This window comes from Caloenas nicobarica, chromosome Z (genome assembly GCF_036013445.1).
Source record: "Caloenas nicobarica isolate bCalNic1 chromosome Z, bCalNic1.hap1, whole genome shotgun sequence".
Taxonomy (NCBI): domain Eukaryota; kingdom Metazoa; phylum Chordata; class Aves; order Columbiformes; family Columbidae; genus Caloenas; species Caloenas nicobarica.
The window spans coordinates 21,080,277-21,099,714 of record NC_088284.1 but is presented as its reverse complement, the minus strand read 5'-3'; the positions used below and the strand labels follow the sequence as shown (position 1 = coordinate 21,099,714).

The following is a 19,438-nucleotide window of genomic DNA, read 5'->3' as shown; positions in this document are numbered from 1 at the left end:
AATGACATCCCAAAGAGGTATCCTTTCCACTGCAGGAGACTACTCTGTCTCATTATGATTTATGCTCCTTTTCGATTCTGCAGGGATGAGGAAGAAGGATTTTCTTCCTGCAGCAGCAAGTAAAATTGGAAAGGTAAAGGCCACGACTCGAGGTGGAAACCATATAAATGCAGTATGCCCTAGCATGTACCACAGGCAATTAAATCACCAAGAACGAAGTTCAAAAATACTGACGTAAATTTTTTTGGTGTGTTTTTATGTTTCTAATCATGGAAAACATTTTGAAAATTTCTGACATATTACCAAAAGCTGTAAAATCCATGTCTTCCAAATTTTCCAAAATGTTCTCTATTGAGGCAGTAAACCTCTTGAAAGTCGAAGAATCCATCATTTCTGATGAAAAAAGAAATTTATAAGTAATTATTTTATATACAAAAGATAAAATACAAACTGTAGAAAAATAAATAGTCTAAAATTACCTTCGGGTGTTAGTTTAGGTTCATAAGCTCTCCTCCTCTTTTGTTTTTCCTTTTTCTTCATTTTTCTAGCCACTAATAAAGAGAATAAAGAGTGAAACAAATGCTTTCTCAAAAACGAAACAAAGAATTATTTACATTTCTTACACTGGTACTCAATACTGCATGTAAAGATGTTTATTTTAAACTATTTAACATATTGTCCTGGTTTTGTTAAAAACAGGACCAGTTTCTCTTTTAGTGAATTTTCCTTTCAGCTAAGTTCTTCTAAGTAACTGCACTTTTCTGAATTTGGCTGCATGTTTTTCAGACACTGTTCGCTCCGGAGGTGTTAACAGTAGCAATGGTATGCAGAAGAGACCCAGGTTTAGACTTATTGCTATTGCAGCCAAGGTTGCTGATAATTTTTGCACGTTCTGTAAGTGAGAGGGGTGTATTTGTAAGGAGGGGTGAACAGAACAGGTGACTAAAATTGACCAACTAAGTATTCCATCCCATACATGTCATACACCCTACAGAAGTGGGAGATCATGAGGGTCTCGCTCTCTTTGACCACAGCCAGCATCTGAAGAGGACTCTGCCTGTCACGCCTGTGATCTGAGGCCAGGTTCCAGACCCTGCATCCCTGAATCCAGTTCCGGTTTACTGTGGAGTCCAGCCCAGGACTTCCGGGTGCCTGCCCTGCAGTCACCGGAGCAACGCCAGCTCCCAGCTCCACCGTGGGCAATGCTGCACTACCCCGGAAAATTCAAGATTGGTTTTGTATATTTTGTGTTATTTTCTCTATTTATTAGCAGCATTAGTAAAGCATTTTTAACTTTTTCCAACTTGCAAGTCTCTCTCCCTTTTCCTCCTATTGCCTTTCCTTAGTGACGAGGGCAGGGGGTTAACAGAGAGCATCTGCCACCATTTATTGTTGCCCTGCAGTAAATGGTGACACATATCCATTAAAAATGCACTAGTACTATAGAATAAAATTAAAATTTTTAAATGATCAGTTACCATCACTGAGGCTAGGGGGAGAAGAATGATCATCCATATCAGAGTCATCAGGACTGCGGTTACGGTAGCGGCCACTACCAGAAGTCCTCCTTCCTTCATGAAAATGACCACTTCTCCTATGGTCAACAGAACTTCTTCTGTCATGTTCTTCATACTCCCAAGCTTCATCTCTATCCCTTTTATGTCTTTTGCGAGAAGCTAGAAAAGAAATGCATTTTCATTCTAAGTACGAAAATTCTACTTTTAATTGCTCAAAGTGAAACATTTTTAAACATTTAAAAGATGTGTAGATGTGGCACCTAGGGACATGGTTCAGTGGTGGACTCAGCAGTGTTAGGTTTATAGTTGGATTTGATAATCTTAAAGGTCTTTTCCAACCTAAATGATTATATGATTTGCAAGTTAAACAGCACTGTATAGCTATTCTGTAAAACAAGTGAACACTCTAAAACTATTATATAAAATTCTGTTCTAGCATTATTCTAACAATTGATTTTGAATTACAAGAAAACTGTGCCTGAAACTGGCAAAGACACCAGCAAGTATTTTAAAATCCAAATTTACAGGGCATTTACCTTTTTAAGCAAAATAAGCAAAGTGGAACAAATCACAGTATGTTTCATCCTTTCGTAAGAATAGTGACAAAATTTCTTCAGTTATCTAAATTGTGACTATTACTGGGTGTCCATATTCCAATTCAGTAACTGCTTTGCCTGGCTAACACAGCAAGTGCCAATGAGACTTTGCAACCTAATTGCTTAAAGACATTCTGTTTTGACAAGTCAACTAAAATTTTGTCTTGGTATACATTGCAGGGAATTCAGTGCAAAGAAGAAAGTGGGTGTCACAATTCTGGGCCAAATGTCAAGTCAGTGCCACAGAAGGTTATTATAACCAGTCCTCGGTCAGGACCAAAAGGCCCAGCAGAAGCGAATGTTGAAGACACTGGGATAAATGTTCTGTACAGAAACAGAGATTTGCTGGAAATACAGTGGGGGAACAGAATGGAGAGTTGTTGTTTTCAAAGCAAGCCTTGGACGTCTTGAAGGGGAGAGGGTGCTAAAATACAATAAAAAAAGGATATGGAGAAGGAGATAGCTTCATCCATGAATCAGCCTACTCTCCATTATCTAATGTAACAGAATAGGTAACTGGGCTAGCAAAGACATATCTAACAGCTCCAAAACATCACATTCTAGTCTAGCAGGGATTATGCTTGTCAACCCACTGTTGTTGTAATTAATTAGATTGATGGTATTGATTTATTGATAGATTGTATTAATTAGATTGTATTGATGAGGTTTAAATATGCCGTGAATGGTATGTTATAAGGGGTGGAATGTCCTGGGTCATTGGGGGAAGCAATGAGAGGAAGTGGTCTGAGTCAGGTGACCAAGAATTGACCTATTGGAGTATTCCATCCCATTCACAACATCCTGGATATAAAAGGTGAAGACCAGAAGGACTCCCTCTCTCTTCTGCTGGGTCTTCTGCTGCTTCGCTTCTTCTTCGTCTCTGCTGTCCCTGTAAGCTGAGGCCTCGTGGCCGTCCCTGCAAGCTGAGGCCTCGTGACAGACTGAATCTAGTTCCGGTTGGGTGCAGGGTCCTGCTGGACTGGCTGCTGGGAATTGCAAGACTGGTTCTATAATATTTGTTCTGCGTTATTTTTTTCTATGTTTATTTAGTAGCATTAGTAAAACGTTTTCAAATTTTCCAACTCTCTTCTCTCTGTCCTTCTTTTCCTTTCCTCTCAAAATCACCTGTTCTTAGTGAAAAAGGGGGAGGAGGTGAGGGGGAAGTGGGAGGAGGGTTAAGAAAAATACATCTGCCGCAGCTTTTGATTGTCTCCCTGCAGTCAAACCACAACCCCCGCGTATAATAGATACGTTATCTGTGTGTCTCTACCAAAGTCTTCTGAAGTTTAGAGAGGTATGATTATATATAGGGTTGGTTCTGAGCAAAATGGCTCCAAGCATTTATACAGAACTGCAACTAAACTGACAAGTTTTTCCCACAACCACGGTTTATTGAGAAGCGTAGGAAACATACCAGGATATAGTCACACCTGGTATATGTACCAGCATCTAGTCAACAGACAGCCAAGGCTCAGAATTAATTGAAAAAATATTAATCCTGAGGCGATACTAATGCTCTGCATTGCACTGTAGGTGGCTCCCACTTCTGAAAATGTAGCAGAGAACTTCTGCACAGAGGTGGTCCAAGTCTTTAAGGTAATAACTCAGTTCAGGTTTTGAGCTGTACTGCTTCTGGATCAGACTTGCTTCTGGAGGCATTACGATCAAGATTAATGATGCCTGAGCTACTAACACTGCCTAAATGGCTGAGAATTAACTGCGATTGAAGAAATGGAGAGCCATCTTGGACACCTGGAGTGAGCATTTGGGAAAAGAAATAAATGTTTTATGGGAAAAGACTTCACACATTTTAACTGTTTCTTTTTCCCCCATGGGACAGTATTTTGTGGTGGCATACAACATCTGTCTCTGCACTTTAGAATCAATTTAAGCTCTATAGGATGAATTCTGACTCCAGCTACATCTCCATGAGAAAAGTAACTTCCAATATTGCTTTCCAGCAGAATTTTTAATTGAGGAGTTTAATCAATGTTGCATGACAAAACAGAATGTGTTACAGTTGTGCTGGCTCTGCAAGGCAAATAAGATGAACACAGGAACACCTATTCACAATCACTACTCTACAGAATATATTTTGAAGTAGATAAAATGGACTAAAAATTTAAGTATTAATAACATTTCAAGAGTTATTACAAAATTATACATAAATAAAGACTATCTGGAATATAAACACTCAATTTCCTTCTAAGTTCTGCCGAACATTTATGTAATAAAACATTTAGCATTTATTGTATGAGAATTGTTTCATAAATTTTAAATTTCTCATCATTCATTTAATGGAATGCCCCTTCTTCATGAGATACTCAAAGAAATTTCTCTTCTTCTAAAATGATCACTATTTCCGATTTTTTAAAAATCAATTTTGGACAACCAAAAGAATTCCAAAATACGTATTTGTAACAATACAAATCTATTCAGTGTACTTGCCACAAATCTTTCATTCTCTTCATCATTTTGTCTTGTTTTACTTCAACTCAGTTCTACAGTACACCTTGAGAAATATTAGAATTTATTTTTAAACCAGATGTCCTCACTGAATTGTTTATAATGATGGCCAGATCTCTTGAGTGGATATATAAGCCTAGAATTCCTTAAAACATACAATTACTGTGAAAGTTTTCCTTAATTTGCTTTACTTTGTATTTAAGAATTCCAACCGCCACAGTGGCTAATAAGCAGATTAAGGTAATCCTCTCCATTCCCAACCAACTTAAAAAAATTTGCTTTACTTTTTTATTTTTTTAAGTCACTGTTCCAGATTATAAACATCATAAACGGGTGATATGACATGGTAAAGAGAGAATATAGATTCCTGAATCAAACAAACCATCATTAATTCTTTTCCATAATCAAGACAGATTACATATTACCTCAAGATCTCATACTCACAGTCAAAGCAGCATTATTCAGTTATAAGTAAAAACAAACCAAGAGACATTTTCTGCTTCTTTTATAAAGAGCAGAGGTATTTCTATTATAACTTTTAAGTGTATGTGTGCATAAGCACTGCATATCTGTTGGACGACAACACAAAAAATTAAAAAGCAGGACAAACAAGTCTTTTCTTGACTCTAAGAGTAAAAAGCAAAACCATTGCATTTTACAAAAGCTCAGTAAGATGTTTATATAAGCAAAGGTGGAAAGAGTCTAAAATTGGGAAAAGATCATTATAAGCAACAAGCTTATAAGCATTCCCAGCTAACAGTAATAGGCCCTTCGGTAGCCCTGCATGGGTAACACAGCTGTTAAGTCAGATCAAACTGATTGGTTCAGTTTTAATAGAGTTTCCATTCAATGTTCACTAACTGAACTACCATGGAAACAAACTAACCACATTCTTATTAGTAAGTAGGAAACCCCTTCCTAGCTTAAAGGCACAGAACAATTTTTTGACACTTGGGAACTTCATGCAATTGCACAGGAAAATTCTAACAAGCTTCCTCTCCTCCTTTGAAAACAGTTCCTTCAGGAAAGCATGATTAGCAAATGGTATTTTGAGAAGCCATCAAAAGCCACTCCACTTTTTCAAGCATTATATGAGAGAAATAATAGAAGAAGAAATATATTAAGAAACTTCTGTGCAGTAAGATTCTCAGTTTATCATGTCAGAAAAATTCAAGAGGGAATTGTTTGTTTTTCTTATCAATAAAACTAAGAATAGTTTACAATTTCTTTACTGAAATTTTTCTTTGCATACCAAAGTAAGCAAGTTTTCTGTGCTGCTTTAGAGGATACTTTCCTTAATCTGATTGGCTAAAAATGTTTCATAGCACGACTGGAAAAAAAAAATCTAGGTAGCAGCTTCCCATAAAGTAAATAGGAAAAGAAATTTAACAACTAGCTGCTTTTCATCTTGAGTGACAAACTGAAACCAAGTCATCTTTCTTTTAAAAGAAGAAAAGCATTCTAGGGCGAGTAGCTGTCAGGACAGCAAACTTGTTTTCATATGTTTTAGGTTCACCAACTTAAAAAAAAAAGTGGACATTTTCATAAAAGAAAAATATCAGCTTTCTTTAGCATTAAGAACAGAACAATGTACTACTTACATTCAAAAGCTTCTTCACTGTCATTGTCTTCATCAGAACTGATTTCAGCATATTTTGGCTTCTCATTAACTGTGCTACGTTTGCGCTTGTTCATTTTCACACGTTCACAAAGTGGCATGGTGGATTCAATTTCTGCCAGAAGCTCAGGAGGCAACTCTTTTAACACTGACTGATCTATGCTACCTATTAACGGAGAGTAAGAAGAGTAAAAGTGAACCAAAAGATAAAAATAAAGGCCCAACACTACAGTTCTTTCTCAGGAACTGCTAACATTATATCCACTAATAATACCACAGTTAGATGTACCTGGATGTATTCTACAGCCATTTCTGAAGTTGCATTTATTGTTCAAACTACCATTAGAAATTAACATAATAAATTGCATACACACCTTCAATAAATTATTTTATCAGGCATATAAATATAAAAAAATATCAAACAGTTGAGTTTCCTTTGTAAAAATATATCCTTGTTCTGTTCCACAAAACTTCGTCTTATTTCAGCTCATGCTCTGAACTCAACAGGTTTCCTGATACTGTAGGTAAATTAAGGATTCTTTGTGCATCATTAACAGTTCTATTTAGTCTCATTTCACATTATTTAGTGTACACAAGACAGTAATCTTCCATCTTCCAACAAGCAGGGACAATCTGTGGCAGAACCACTGCAGTCTTAGCCCTGAATACCATCCAAATCATTGACACTCCAACCCCTGCCTCAGAGTTTTTTCTTACCTCCTACTAGTAGTTTTATAATGCAACTGAGATTTTTGCTTGTTTTTGTTACAAAGCAAAGCTGAAATATTTTTATTTAATATACACGAACAGCAAGCTGGACCACATCAGGTTTCTCTTCCACAGAAGTACACAGGTAGACGACATCAGACCATTCTCATCACATTTTGAAACTGTGATTGGACCCACATGCAGGCAGTATCAAGGAGACTTGCAGTCAAAATTTTTACAGCTGACACAAGAAAGCCAAATTAATTCAGAACTATTTCTTGGGGTTTTGTTTATCCGATGTCTTTATTTATTCCTGTAACTTTCTAAAATTTATTTCCATTTTTACACTAATATCTGATCTTCTAGTCCAAGATGAGTCTTTTTCTTTTTTTCTTTCACTCTTTAAACATCTTTAACTGGAATCAGAAGAGACTTAATATGAGAAAATAGTTTCCAGCAACAACTTTTTTAAAAGGGCTTATATATTACTGGTTTATCAAATATCTGCATCCTACAAAAATTGCCTACAAGCCATGAAACTAATGATCAGAAAATTATTTTTCCTGTAATTCTGAAGTATGTTCAGCAAGTCATCTGATTCAAGTGCATTTTTAAAAAAACATTGAATTTAAATTATTAACAATTTTGTAGGGAAATATCCATAAATAAACTGACAGCCAAAGTTGTCCCTGCTTCCCCCATGCTGTGGTCTTATTTCTGCTTTAAGTTGCCATCCTTAGATAATCACCATCTGCCAATGTTACCTCAATTCTCAATATTGCTTTCAAAAAATCTAGAAAACACTTCAAGTGTGGTTGACCATGTCGCTGTGCCACGATTATTCTTTGCAGGCTGGGCACTTGATTGAAGACAGGCAGAACTACACTAGCATGGAGAGATCAGGTCCTCTTTATGCACCCCCAGCTGACTGGACGACAGTCAAGTGTAACTTGGATGCTGCACAGCTGTGCTCGAGTGGTGGTATCCTCACACTGATACTTCACATCTTTCTGTATGCCTATACAGTGCCTGAAAAGTCTTCACTTACATCCAGCCCCAGACTACAGGAAAAATTAACATACAAAATTTTTTTAACACAATTTCCACAGGTGAAATCACTAGGGGACCTCAGATCCTGGTTCTCTAAAACATATTCTCAATTTTATGCACTGTTGGTAATTTTATTGAAATCAGTGGGACTACACACCTAGCATAAGGCCCACAGCAAATCTGGCCAAAGAAACCCTTTGCCAAACTCAGCTACAAGTAAAGGAACAAAAGTTGCATTAAATCCCCAAACAACAAAGAAAAATCACAATCTCCTACCTCCTAGGAATAGCTATTCTTGCTTTCATTATTGATTTTGTTCCCAGGTTAGAACACTACCCAGTCTTTTAAAAAAAAAAAACAAAAAAAAAAAACAAACCAAAAAAACCCCAAGTACCACTGTGTTAATTAGACATCAATGAAAAAATTAAAATGCAACTACTCTAAATACTCAGAAAAATAACTTTATTTCCTTCTCAAATATTCCTAGTTTTCTATGTTCTCCTGTGCTACATTCAACTAATGCTTGAATTGCACTCCTTCCTGTTACAGATATTTCAGATGATACCATAAGCTTCCCTTTTTTCTTTTATTAGGGAATATGTAAAGCTTTCTTTATTCAAGCAGGGAACAGAATAAAAGAGAACAAATAGAATTATTGTAAAGTTCTCTATAACCTATCTTTAAAGTTTTCGTTTCTGTCACAACGTTTCTTGGAGCAGGTCTGCTGCATGCCCAGTTTCCTTAGCTGCTGATGATTGTAAAACCAAATCTGAAGAGTACAAAGGAGTTAAGCATGACTGCACAGGTATCTACAGTTCTGAAACACATACAAAAGGACTCCCCATCCTTTCTGAAGAAATCCAGGGATGTTACTGTGAGACTCCAGTCAAGAGCTTGTTAACAGTTATTTTACTCTATTGCTTTGAGTCACAGCAATCCAATCTTCACTAGAAACATATTACTGACTTCATTCTTTTATACTTATTTTATAACGAAAGTACTGTTTATTTGTTCAGGATAGTAAAGAAATACTTAAGGGAATGCAGTTCACCATAAGAATCCAGTCACAGGGCAACAAACATTAGCTTATAAAATGCATGCTACTGCCTTTTCAGTTTATGGGATACTTTTCAAAAACAATTAAAAGAATATACAATACAAGCCTCTTCGAAAGTATCTACAAAAACCTGTATGATCACCTTCAGTTTTTAAATTTCTTCGATAAGTTGGCTAACACCCGGTGCCTACTTTTATATTTTCACTTTAATCGGTATCATTCAGCTCTAGTTTGCATGGGCTTTTATACAGCTAAGGAGAAAGTAACTTCACAAACAAGTTACTCCACGGGTTAATAAGAATGCCCCAATAAATTAGCTTTCTGAAGAGCTGCCCTCATCAATGGACTAACTCATTTTTTCCCAATGTGTGTCATCAGTGTACACAATATGCCTGAAATGGGCTATAGACAACAGTGTTCTTCAGGCATCACTCACACATTCTCAAAGCTGTTGCATCTACTAAAATAAATAGGAAAAAACCAAAACAGAAAAGTACCATCATAACAAAAGCTTTATCTCACTGCAAATAACAGCATGCTAACAAACTCCACATTAACAAAACTGAAGGGTAAGTCACAGAATGGGTGTAAGAAAAATTCATCTCAAAGAACTGCATACGTCGGGGTGTCAGACCCATTTTCACTGGGGGCCACATCTGCTTTGCCGTTGCCTTCAACCACTCCTACATTTATACAGTCCTAAAATTACATTTGCCCTTTGAAGTCAACAGCGAGGCTGATGTGGCCCCCAGTGAAAATGCATTTGACACCCCTGGCATATCTGAACAGCCACTTCTTCAGTGCTTGTCCGAACCTATGCAATGCTGTCCATGACTTACATAATAGTTGCTTGCTGGAGGAAGAACATGTTTTTGTTTGATTGCCATTACCAAAAGGTTTCTTAGAGAAGGTATCCAAGAATCTTCAGTTGTTACTGAATATCCACTGCCCATCAAGATATCTGTTTTCTCACCAAGCAATTATGGGCAAAGTATAATTCGGTTAGAGATCAGCCAGAGAATTTTAGCTAAAAATGAATTAGTCTGTGAGCCTCCTCCTGTATTCTATTTTCATCTGGAAAGCTTGTCAAAGGGGTTTGCCATGTACAGTAGCAAGATTTATACAAGTATCTAGTGGATGTAGTTTTTCCCTTCTTCATGTATGGCTTACAAAAATAATGGAAAGGCATAGAGCTGATTCAAATTTCAGCAATGATTTTTGTTCATAACTTGATGGGTAGTAGTCAAGTTTGTAGAACAGCTTTTAGCAAATATTACACATATCTAATCTTAAGAAGGACCCAAAAATCACCTTGCCTTGAATTTGCAAGTCAAGTATATTCCCCTGATTCAGGCAGATGAATGCCTTCAAAACAGATTGAACATTAAGAAAAAAGTAACAACACTATGGACTTCCACTGGATCCATTCAATATGGACAGCACAATTATTTTTTGACACAACAATCAGTGTGTTCATATTAGTTTCCCCTGGCTTGATATATCAACTTCAAACAAGCAGCTACTGTAAAGGGGATGATGCTTGCTCATCCTTAGGTCAGCTTTCCAGGATCAGAGGGCAATTCTTGCCATAAAATCAAAACCAGCACTAATAAACTCTGTTATCTGCTCAGCAATGACTTATCTTTGTTTTCCAAACTGTGGAAAACAGATGTATAGTTTATATTTTGGTGCAACTTCCTATGAACTAATAAGCCATCAAAATTCAAATACATTTAGAAACCTAAACACCAAATTACTACTTCCATAACTATAAGAGACAGATAATACAGTGGAAACAGTTCATATCAGTTTGCTTACATGGTTACTTTTAAAATACTTGTGATGTCAAAATGACCTGTTCGCACACACATCTATTGTGGCAAACAAACAAGTGCTTCAAGAGAAACTGTCTCTGAAGTTCATTTCAAAACTGAGGCTTACATTAATGAAGTCTTTTGCATAAATTAGCCTTCCACAAATGCTGTGTTTTCCATTTCTGTATGCTAGTAGATTGTAATAAGCAAAACTGCAGTTAATGCAATTTCATATTTGTAATCTCTCTCTATATCTTTGATTTTAAAATGCAACTTTATCCAACTATTGAAACATATGCAAGAACTCACATGGGTCTAAGAAGGAACAATGTCACTTGTTTGAAGTGAGGATATGAATCTTAACTTTGCATTTCTCAGCATTTAGAAATTAAAGTTTAACCACTCCCCACGTTCTAGAACTTCTACAACAGTGAATTGCCACACATCTTCACTTTGACATTAAAAATAAAAACCCAGAGCTGCAGCTCAATTTTGTCCTCTTCTTCCTCTTTTTTTTTGTCACAGAAGACATTACCTGCTTCTGCACTCATTTTGCTGATGACTAATATATCCAATCTTGCTGTTATTCCACAGAAGCCGAGCTCACCTTCCTTACATATACTCTCTGAGCATGTGATAGAGGATGTTCCAGCAGTTTTGGGTATACCTCCCCTATGTATCACTAGCTTAATGTCTAACTTTCTCAAGTAGTTTTTGGTCACCGCTACAACTACACTGATAAAACCTCCTATGTCAGACATATATGCAGAAAGGAAAGCAGTTTATTTCTGGATAAGCTCAAACAACTTTCAAACTCTGTGCTAAATCAAATAAAATGCACTTTGACCACATAAAGAGAGTGCTGCCTTCCTGTTGGATAGCCATGTCATTGTAACTACAACAGCACAGACTCACAGCTTAATTCTGACTACTCATGCAGATAAGGTTCTATTTTAGATAAAGAACTAAAATAAAAAAGAGGAGATAAAAGTTCTTCCCCACATTTGGAAAATAAACACCCTTTAGAATAGTTAAGTACTGTTACAGTATAGCAATTGGACACTACAGTGCAAAGGGCCACATGACTACCTGTGATTGATGAACAGCTTACTGGTTAAAGCCAAAAATTTTTTTGCTATTTCTCGGTGTGCAAATTCAGTTATATCGTTTCCAGCAGGCTCTCCTTTAAAATGCTCCACTATGTTCTTTATATGGTGCTCAGAGTTCTTGGTGATCAAAGTCCCTTGACCACCAGTTTAACACTCCTCCAAATAATTCTATGCCCTGAAAAGTTTCAAGAACAAAGGGAGAAGCACAGGGAAATGGCAATCCTTTTCTCAAAGAGGAATTCAAGGTATCAGTAAGATACGTCTGCTCATAAGACTTTTATCTCAATACTGTATCTTCAGCTGAAAAACACATCATCAAATGAATGCTGGTAAAAATAATCTGAGAAGCAGTGCATTTACTCTAGGGCTTTCCTCTTCTCCCATTTTTTGCCTTAAAGGTTATGGAAGGGTATACAGCTACATCCTATAAACAGGATATAACCCTCTACTGAGCACCCTACCCTCACCTTTTGACAATATCCATGAAGCGATAACTCATGAGCTCAGCTTGCATACACATATGCCAGAAGAGAGTGGGAGACTGAGATGCCCTCACTACCACCCAAGAGACTGTGCCCATAGGATTCTGTGCTGCAACAAATTCGGCAGGAGGGACAGAAACAGTGTTAGCCAGAAGGGTATCCTATACAATTCCATAGGATCTGCTTGAAAACATCTTTCAAAAATCATTTTTCCTCATTTGTCTCAATACTGGCACAAAGAGAAGGCTCCCAGCCTTGGGCTAAACAAAAGAAGAGGTTCAGACTTGCTGTTTATATTGCAGTCCATAGCTCTGATCTTGAAAAATGGAATCCAGCCAGGCTGGTGTGTCAGAGAAGAATCTGGACACAGCAACAGAATAATTTCATTATACAGCAGAGGTCATAATTGCCCACAGCTAAGCAGCACAGATTCAAAAATGATTTTACAATAGTACAAAATACTCTCAGAAGCAAGAAATATTTTTTGCTGGAGGGAAGAGATTTCCAAAGAGAATCCTGAAAGATCCAGACAGAGAGCAGGGAATATACCCAGCACGCACAACTTCCTCAAGCTACCTGATTGCTGTGGCAACTATAGGCACAAGTTATTTTATTCCTTATTGCTATTCACTGGATTTTTTTCTTTATAGAAGTCCATAAAAAGATACTAGAGCAGTCTAGTTTTGCAAGATACTTCACAAAAAAACCCCCAGTACTCAGAGTGAAATGGAGCAAGATTGGAAATTAAAATAAATGCAGTGGTGCACAAAACCCCTCACTTTTATGAATCAGTGTTGGAACACTGCTTTTGGATTTTGCTGTCACTGCTTTTGAACATACACATTGAAATTTAGCCAACTCAATTTATTGTACTAAGAAGTTACAATGTTTTTTTACAGTTGCAAAACACAGAATGTAATTTTCTGTTACTACTGCTGTTTGGAATCTGAAATTTATGATTGATGCATTTTCCCAACCATGTATTCTGATTAACTTAAAAACTGAGCCATGGGGCCTCACCTAAGAAAAAAGACCTTAATTAAATAAAATCAAATTACACCTCAATTTTTCTTCTCATAAACTCCTATATAAGAAATATAATACAATCAAGACCTTTGCACAGAATAAGTAAAACAAATGCCATGATTTACATCTGATTTGTGAATATAAAGTCATCAAGATGTTTTTTCCTTACTCTATCACAGAAACTTTCTCAGCCTTTATCTTTGAAAATACTCATGTTTTCCTTCTTCAAAGTAAGTTAATTACATAAGCAACAACAACAAAAGATTGCTGGATGTTTTAACTTTTAATATAAATACTACAGGAAAGTTGTTCAGAAGATAATTAAGCAGTATGTATATTTAAGGACCCTTTATTCAATACAAACAACAGTTGGGCAGTTTAAAGAAGAAAAAAGGTCTCGTCCTTTTCTGTTCACTGGTAATGTTCCCACAGAGCAAAAATAAATTCCAAATTTCAAGTAAACAATTTAAATTTTCTTACACAAAACCAGTCACATATAATAGCTGAATATGTCGAGCAACAGAAAAGTTATTTTACCAAAAGCAAATATGAGGCTTTCCTTTATTTGTATTTTTCCAAATTTACCCTTTGTTCAGAAGAAAATTCAAACCAAAAATTTTGAGCACATACCCCTGCACATAAGCCAAGAAACAACATCCACATTTAGATACTTGGGCATATGAACAGGTCTGCATTGTGTATTGTAACTGATGTAAGACAAATCGCTGGCCCCCATTTTTATTTATGGCAATGCATTGTTGCAAAAATTATTTATGTAAAATAGCCATAGCTATTCCCAGAAGTAAGAGGTATCTGATCAAGCATCCAAGTCTAGGAACCAAAGGCTGTTTAAGACTTTGAACAAATTGCTCTGACAAGTCAGGTACTAAATTTCTATCACATGTGCCAAAGTAATTTTTCAAAAATGAACTAATTAAACAATGCACTCCTAAATCTGCAGACAAAGCATCATATTTCAGATGAACCAAAGTACAATGAAACTAGTGTCTTTGGTCGAGTTTACTGCTGCTGCTAAGAACTAGATGTGTAAAATATAAAGTTCACTCTTATTACCCGGAGAAAACATAAGAACAACTAAGGGAGCAAGAATCAGAATATTTACTTTAGTAGCAAAGACAAAAGTAGTAAATAACTAAAGTGGCCTCCAGACAAAGCACTGTGCTGAAAATGTGTCCTACTCTACTGCTAACAGATCAACACGGGAAAGGAGTCCAGTGTGCAACTGCGGAATTCCTGCTGCCTACCAATACCAGTTTATCTACTTCTGAAAAACTGGCAGCAAAATAATGAAGGCCCCAGAGAGTAGGTACAATGCCCACACAAATCCCAGTAAGTTTTCTGGGATAGGACTGACACACCATACCTAAAAAATCCCTGCAAATAGGAACGATCCATTCAGGTGAAAAGCATGCTAAAGAAATGAGATCTTCCTAGACTACTGGATTTAGCGGGTTACACATACTTTGTTTTTGTCTTTTGACTAAACAATGCCTGGAATATTTTTCAAACTATGACTCTGTTCAGTCCAGAAAGGAGAAAAAAAATAGGGCTAAATGGACAACGTTTATATTAAAAAGGATCCTCTGCAAACCCAACATATCTTTAAATACTTCTAATGCCACAAGGGACAGCCAGTTCCTCTTCTAGTCAAGTTGAAAAGAGGTAGTCACTAACAACTCAGAAAAGAGGAAAACCAGGAAGGCTGTAGAATTCTTATGAAAGTGATGGCTTTTTTCCTAAAATTCCAGTTAAATTTAACGTTTAAGACAAGCTTCAAAGACCTCAGCTGAGAAGAATCATTATCAACTTCTTGCTGTAAACCATGAAATATATCCCTTTTTCTCTGAAATGTGGCATAATTTTCTGAATTTCAAAGAAATGCTTGACCCACCTGGCAGTGCATACACATGCAAGATGCTTAGTGGGTTATTACTCTGGCCTTCCCACATGCAAACGCAGTTGCTACCAGAAACTCCAAGGCAGTGAATTCAAATTTCAGATTTGTGGAATTATGGACTTTCACAACAACAATCTTTACAAAAGCACAATCTGTAGCAAGCAAGCTAAGTTGCAGCCTTTTATTTTCCAAAGATAATATGGTTTTACTGGAGTTATTTTCTTGCAGAACAGTTGTTTGCCTCACTGATTTCAGTACTTACTGAATGACAGCATGACTGTTTCAGCAGCAAGAGACTGGTTTTTTTGGAAATAAATTTGAGTGAGGTCAAAAATTTGATTAATGTGTTAATATCCACATTGGTTTGCCAATTTTGTCCTTATAGGAGTCCTATATGCGAAGGATTTAAACAAATGTTTAAAATTGGTTCTCCCTTTTTGTCCACAATACTGTGGAGAGCTGTATCAGGAAGTATTTGTGAGTAGCTCTGCTGTGCTAACTAGAAGACTGTGAGAGGCATCACAAGTTGGATCACTGAGCCAAAACAATTTGGATATAGCTTTTCATCCTGGAATACTCTCTTTCTTGTCACTCCTACCTAGACAATGAACATCTAATTGATTACTCTGCTTCAGAAGTGAGACTGTTTCCAGCAGTGCTACAGACTACCACGTTACACAAACGCCAAGTTTTAGTTAATATAGCCTCTGAAAAGTCACCTGGAATTAAAAATAAAAATCAAACTACAACAGAAACACAACAAAATACACAAGCATAGAACACAGAAAAATCTAGCAGCATTGTTTTAACTCTGTGACGTGAAGATGATTAAGCAGTAAATTTTTTAGTTCCTCAACACTAGATGCTTTTAAGATTCAGCAGGACAAGGTGCTAGGCTATCTTGTCTAGACTCTGCTCTTGCCAAGCTCTTGGACCAGATGATTTTTGTGGTCCCTTCCAACCTGGTGTTGTATGATTCTGTAAGAATATGTATAAAGAACACCTTTGAAGAAATGGCAAATCTTGACTCAGATTTCATAGCAGCAGAGAATGCAGTGTATTTAGAAAGATTTTTAGCGAGCAACAAAAACCTGTGTTTCAAAAAAACCTGTGTATCCTAGACAATCTACACAATGAAGGAGTAGCATTCAGTTGGTTTTTTTTTTTGAACAACAAACTATTTGTTGGTGATACTGGAAGACCCAAAAGGTGTTTTTGCACAAGTCTTAAAAAACATGCACTCATTTGTCCTAGAACTAAAACTTGCATTACATACATGATGCTTATTTTGGAAAGGCAATACTTCAAACATTTAAAAAACTCGGACATCTCCTTGTACAGACAGTTGCAGTTTCTCTCATTCCTTTGTTAGAGTATGAAACAAATATGAGTAAAATTCGCCTTGTTCTGAATGCAGTAACTGTAAAACTGTTAAAAGCTCCCATTCCCAACACAGCTGATCAGTATAGCTCTAAGAAGCAGCAGACATGGTATTTGTGAAGCTCTGGAAAGCAAGGATAGTAAACATGACCTCCTCATTGCAGGTACAAACTCAAAGGGAAAAGTTTCATTGATTCACCAACAACATACATTTGCATTAAAACCAGGATAAAAGGCATTCACAAATGTTCAAACCAGAAGAAAAAAGCAATAAAATTTATTCTGACCCACAGGCCACAAAATTTCACCTTAAGACCCCTTAAAGAAAATATTATTTTTAAAAAATCCATAACTTTCATCTGAGCTAGAGTAAAACTTTCAGATAAATGCTCAAAGATCAGGAGAGAGAAAAAGAAGTCGCTTCTTGCCTGTAAATACCAAAAGAGACTGTTGGGATGGCCCAATATTAATGGTCACGTACTATGGCTATTCCTCCCATTCATATAATAACAAAATTTTAAACCTGCCTGTAAAATTTGATTAAAATGTTAATTTGTCTTTTTGCAGTACAGTTCAAGGCTTAGCCACACCCACAATGAAGGTATGATTTTCAAATTTAAAATTTACTGAGACGATGTAAAAATTGTATAGACTTTCAGTTTGCAAAGCATTAATCTTAGCCTAAAACAAGTCATAATGAATAGGCATTAGTCCCTTAAGACTGAATGACTACCTAAATTGTGCTTTGAATTAGCTCAGCTAATCCTATTTTAAACTGGAATCCAGATAAATTACACCAATGATGTTGTGAATGACAAAGCCAGAAAAAGACATTTTCTTGGGTGAAGGATGGATGAAAAAGCAAAAACGAAGGTTGAGAACTACAAGGAAGTAAAATAAAGAAAGATGAAGCAAAATTCACTAAACTATATGGAAGAAGAAGGATGTGAGAAGTGGAATAATGATGCTAAAAGGCAACACTAGAAAAGATTTGCTACAATCTATTAAGAGAAATACAGGATGAACTAAATAAAGAATACTTATGGAGATCACATTTACTAGTGTATTAAAATGTTTATAACTAAAAATGGCACAGAGTTAAATAGTGAACACTATTTCTCTCAGTTAGAGTGAGGACACAGTGGCAACTGCATTAATAGTTTCTATACCGGTCAGTTGTTGCCAAATAGAGTTTGGCTTGTGAAGAGATACCTTTCTAAATTACGAACCTTTTCAAACATTGGCATTCACCTAGTTATTTAGCATATATCCTAGGAAGTAAGTTACCAGGAAGTTGGACAGAAAAAAAAATGTACAACTAAAAATACATATGAAATACCTCAAGTTCAAAGACACTTTCTCCCATATCTGCCTGGCTGAACACTCAAAACTTGATTTGTAAGAGAAACATAGTTACAACACCATTCTTTCCACAAATGTCTTTTTAGTACCATTTTAAGAACCTTAATCTGAATAAAATAGCAAAGAGACTGTTATTTAATTCAAACATTTTCTTTCCCTGGAAAATACGTCCCAAGTTATTTGAGAGTATGTAAGAAATATATGACTTTAGAAAACAAAAAATACACAAAAACATTGCAGAAAAGTTATAAACCTGATCTTAAAATTAATGCGTTGCTCATGTGGCACAGCTACTAGTCATGTCAATCAGACAAGAGTCATTAAAACCTTTACACGTTACTAAAATATTCTATTTAACTAACCACATACAATACAGAATACAATAAAAGTACTTCAGAACATTTTAGAAAGCATACATGCACTGTATATAGTTCTGAGGGCTCTAAAAATTACCGATTTTCTGCACATAGAATTGTGTGAATTCAAAACCTATACTTCTGAGACTAGACCTGAGTTCCATCAGAAATTTTTCAGTATTTCCTATCAAGAACATAAAGGTTCCATCCAAAATCTTTAGACTAAACTGACGGCCAGGATGTAATAATTGTATTTCTAACTCTGGATACCCATTATTTAATATGGAATTTTTGCCTGTTCTGTATCTCAAAAAAGGGGGAAATGTTTCTATTTCCAGAATAAAGAGAAAATATTTAACAAGGAGGCTAATATTTTACGAATAAGTAATATACATCCTGAATTAATAAGTCTTTAAGAGTTAATACAAATGAATTAGTAGACAGAGAACAGACACAGCACAATAAATGCATCACACAGATATCACCTCTGTACACGTGCACATAATCACAGTTAGACATTCATAAAGATGATTTCTACATCATTTCTTATCAGATCAACTACATAAGAAAACATTTTAATCTCAAATTCATGATATACCTGGAACTGCATTCATACATTATCCTGCACACAGCTGAAATGCTCTGCCCTACTGCTTGATTTCTCTATTTTCAGACATGACAAGTCTATGAACATAACTATGCAAGAAATTTAAATGCTTTAAATGGTAAACACTAAAAGTGAAAGGAACCCTGACCAGTTAATAACATTGATTTCACAATGTGAAATGATCTACTTAAGTCTGAAACCAAAGAACCCTGGAGACAATGATGCCTGAATTCTCTCTCCTGAAGACAGAACCTTTTAGTAAGCTTATGGTCACACAGCCTCAAGTGTGGAGGCTCCCCAGAGTTGTATTTATAGTGTAAAAGAAGCAGACAGGACTCTAACTGTGTTCTTATTGCATCATGTCAAAACATG

The 19,438-nt window shown here is 36.1% G+C and overlaps 1 protein-coding gene across 5 annotated transcripts in view; it reads right to left on the bottom strand.

Moving 5' to 3' along the window:
- The window catches only part of NIPBL (NIPBL cohesin loading factor), a 155,830-nt gene that overhangs the window by 40,672 nt on the left and 95,720 nt on the right, over window positions 1-19,438 (bottom strand). For all 5 annotated transcript variants that reach the window (XM_065657827.1, XM_065657826.1, XM_065657830.1 and 2 more), the window contains 4 exons: window positions 6,181-6,363; window positions 1,479-1,676; window positions 480-551; window positions 304-393 (listed from right to left, as the gene is read on the bottom strand). In XM_065657827.1, coding sequence (XP_065513899.1) covers window positions 304-393; window positions 480-551; window positions 1,479-1,676; window positions 6,181-6,363 — 543 coding nt within the window. The remainder of the gene's footprint in view (window positions 1-303; window positions 394-479; window positions 552-1,478; window positions 1,677-6,180; window positions 6,364-19,438) is intronic.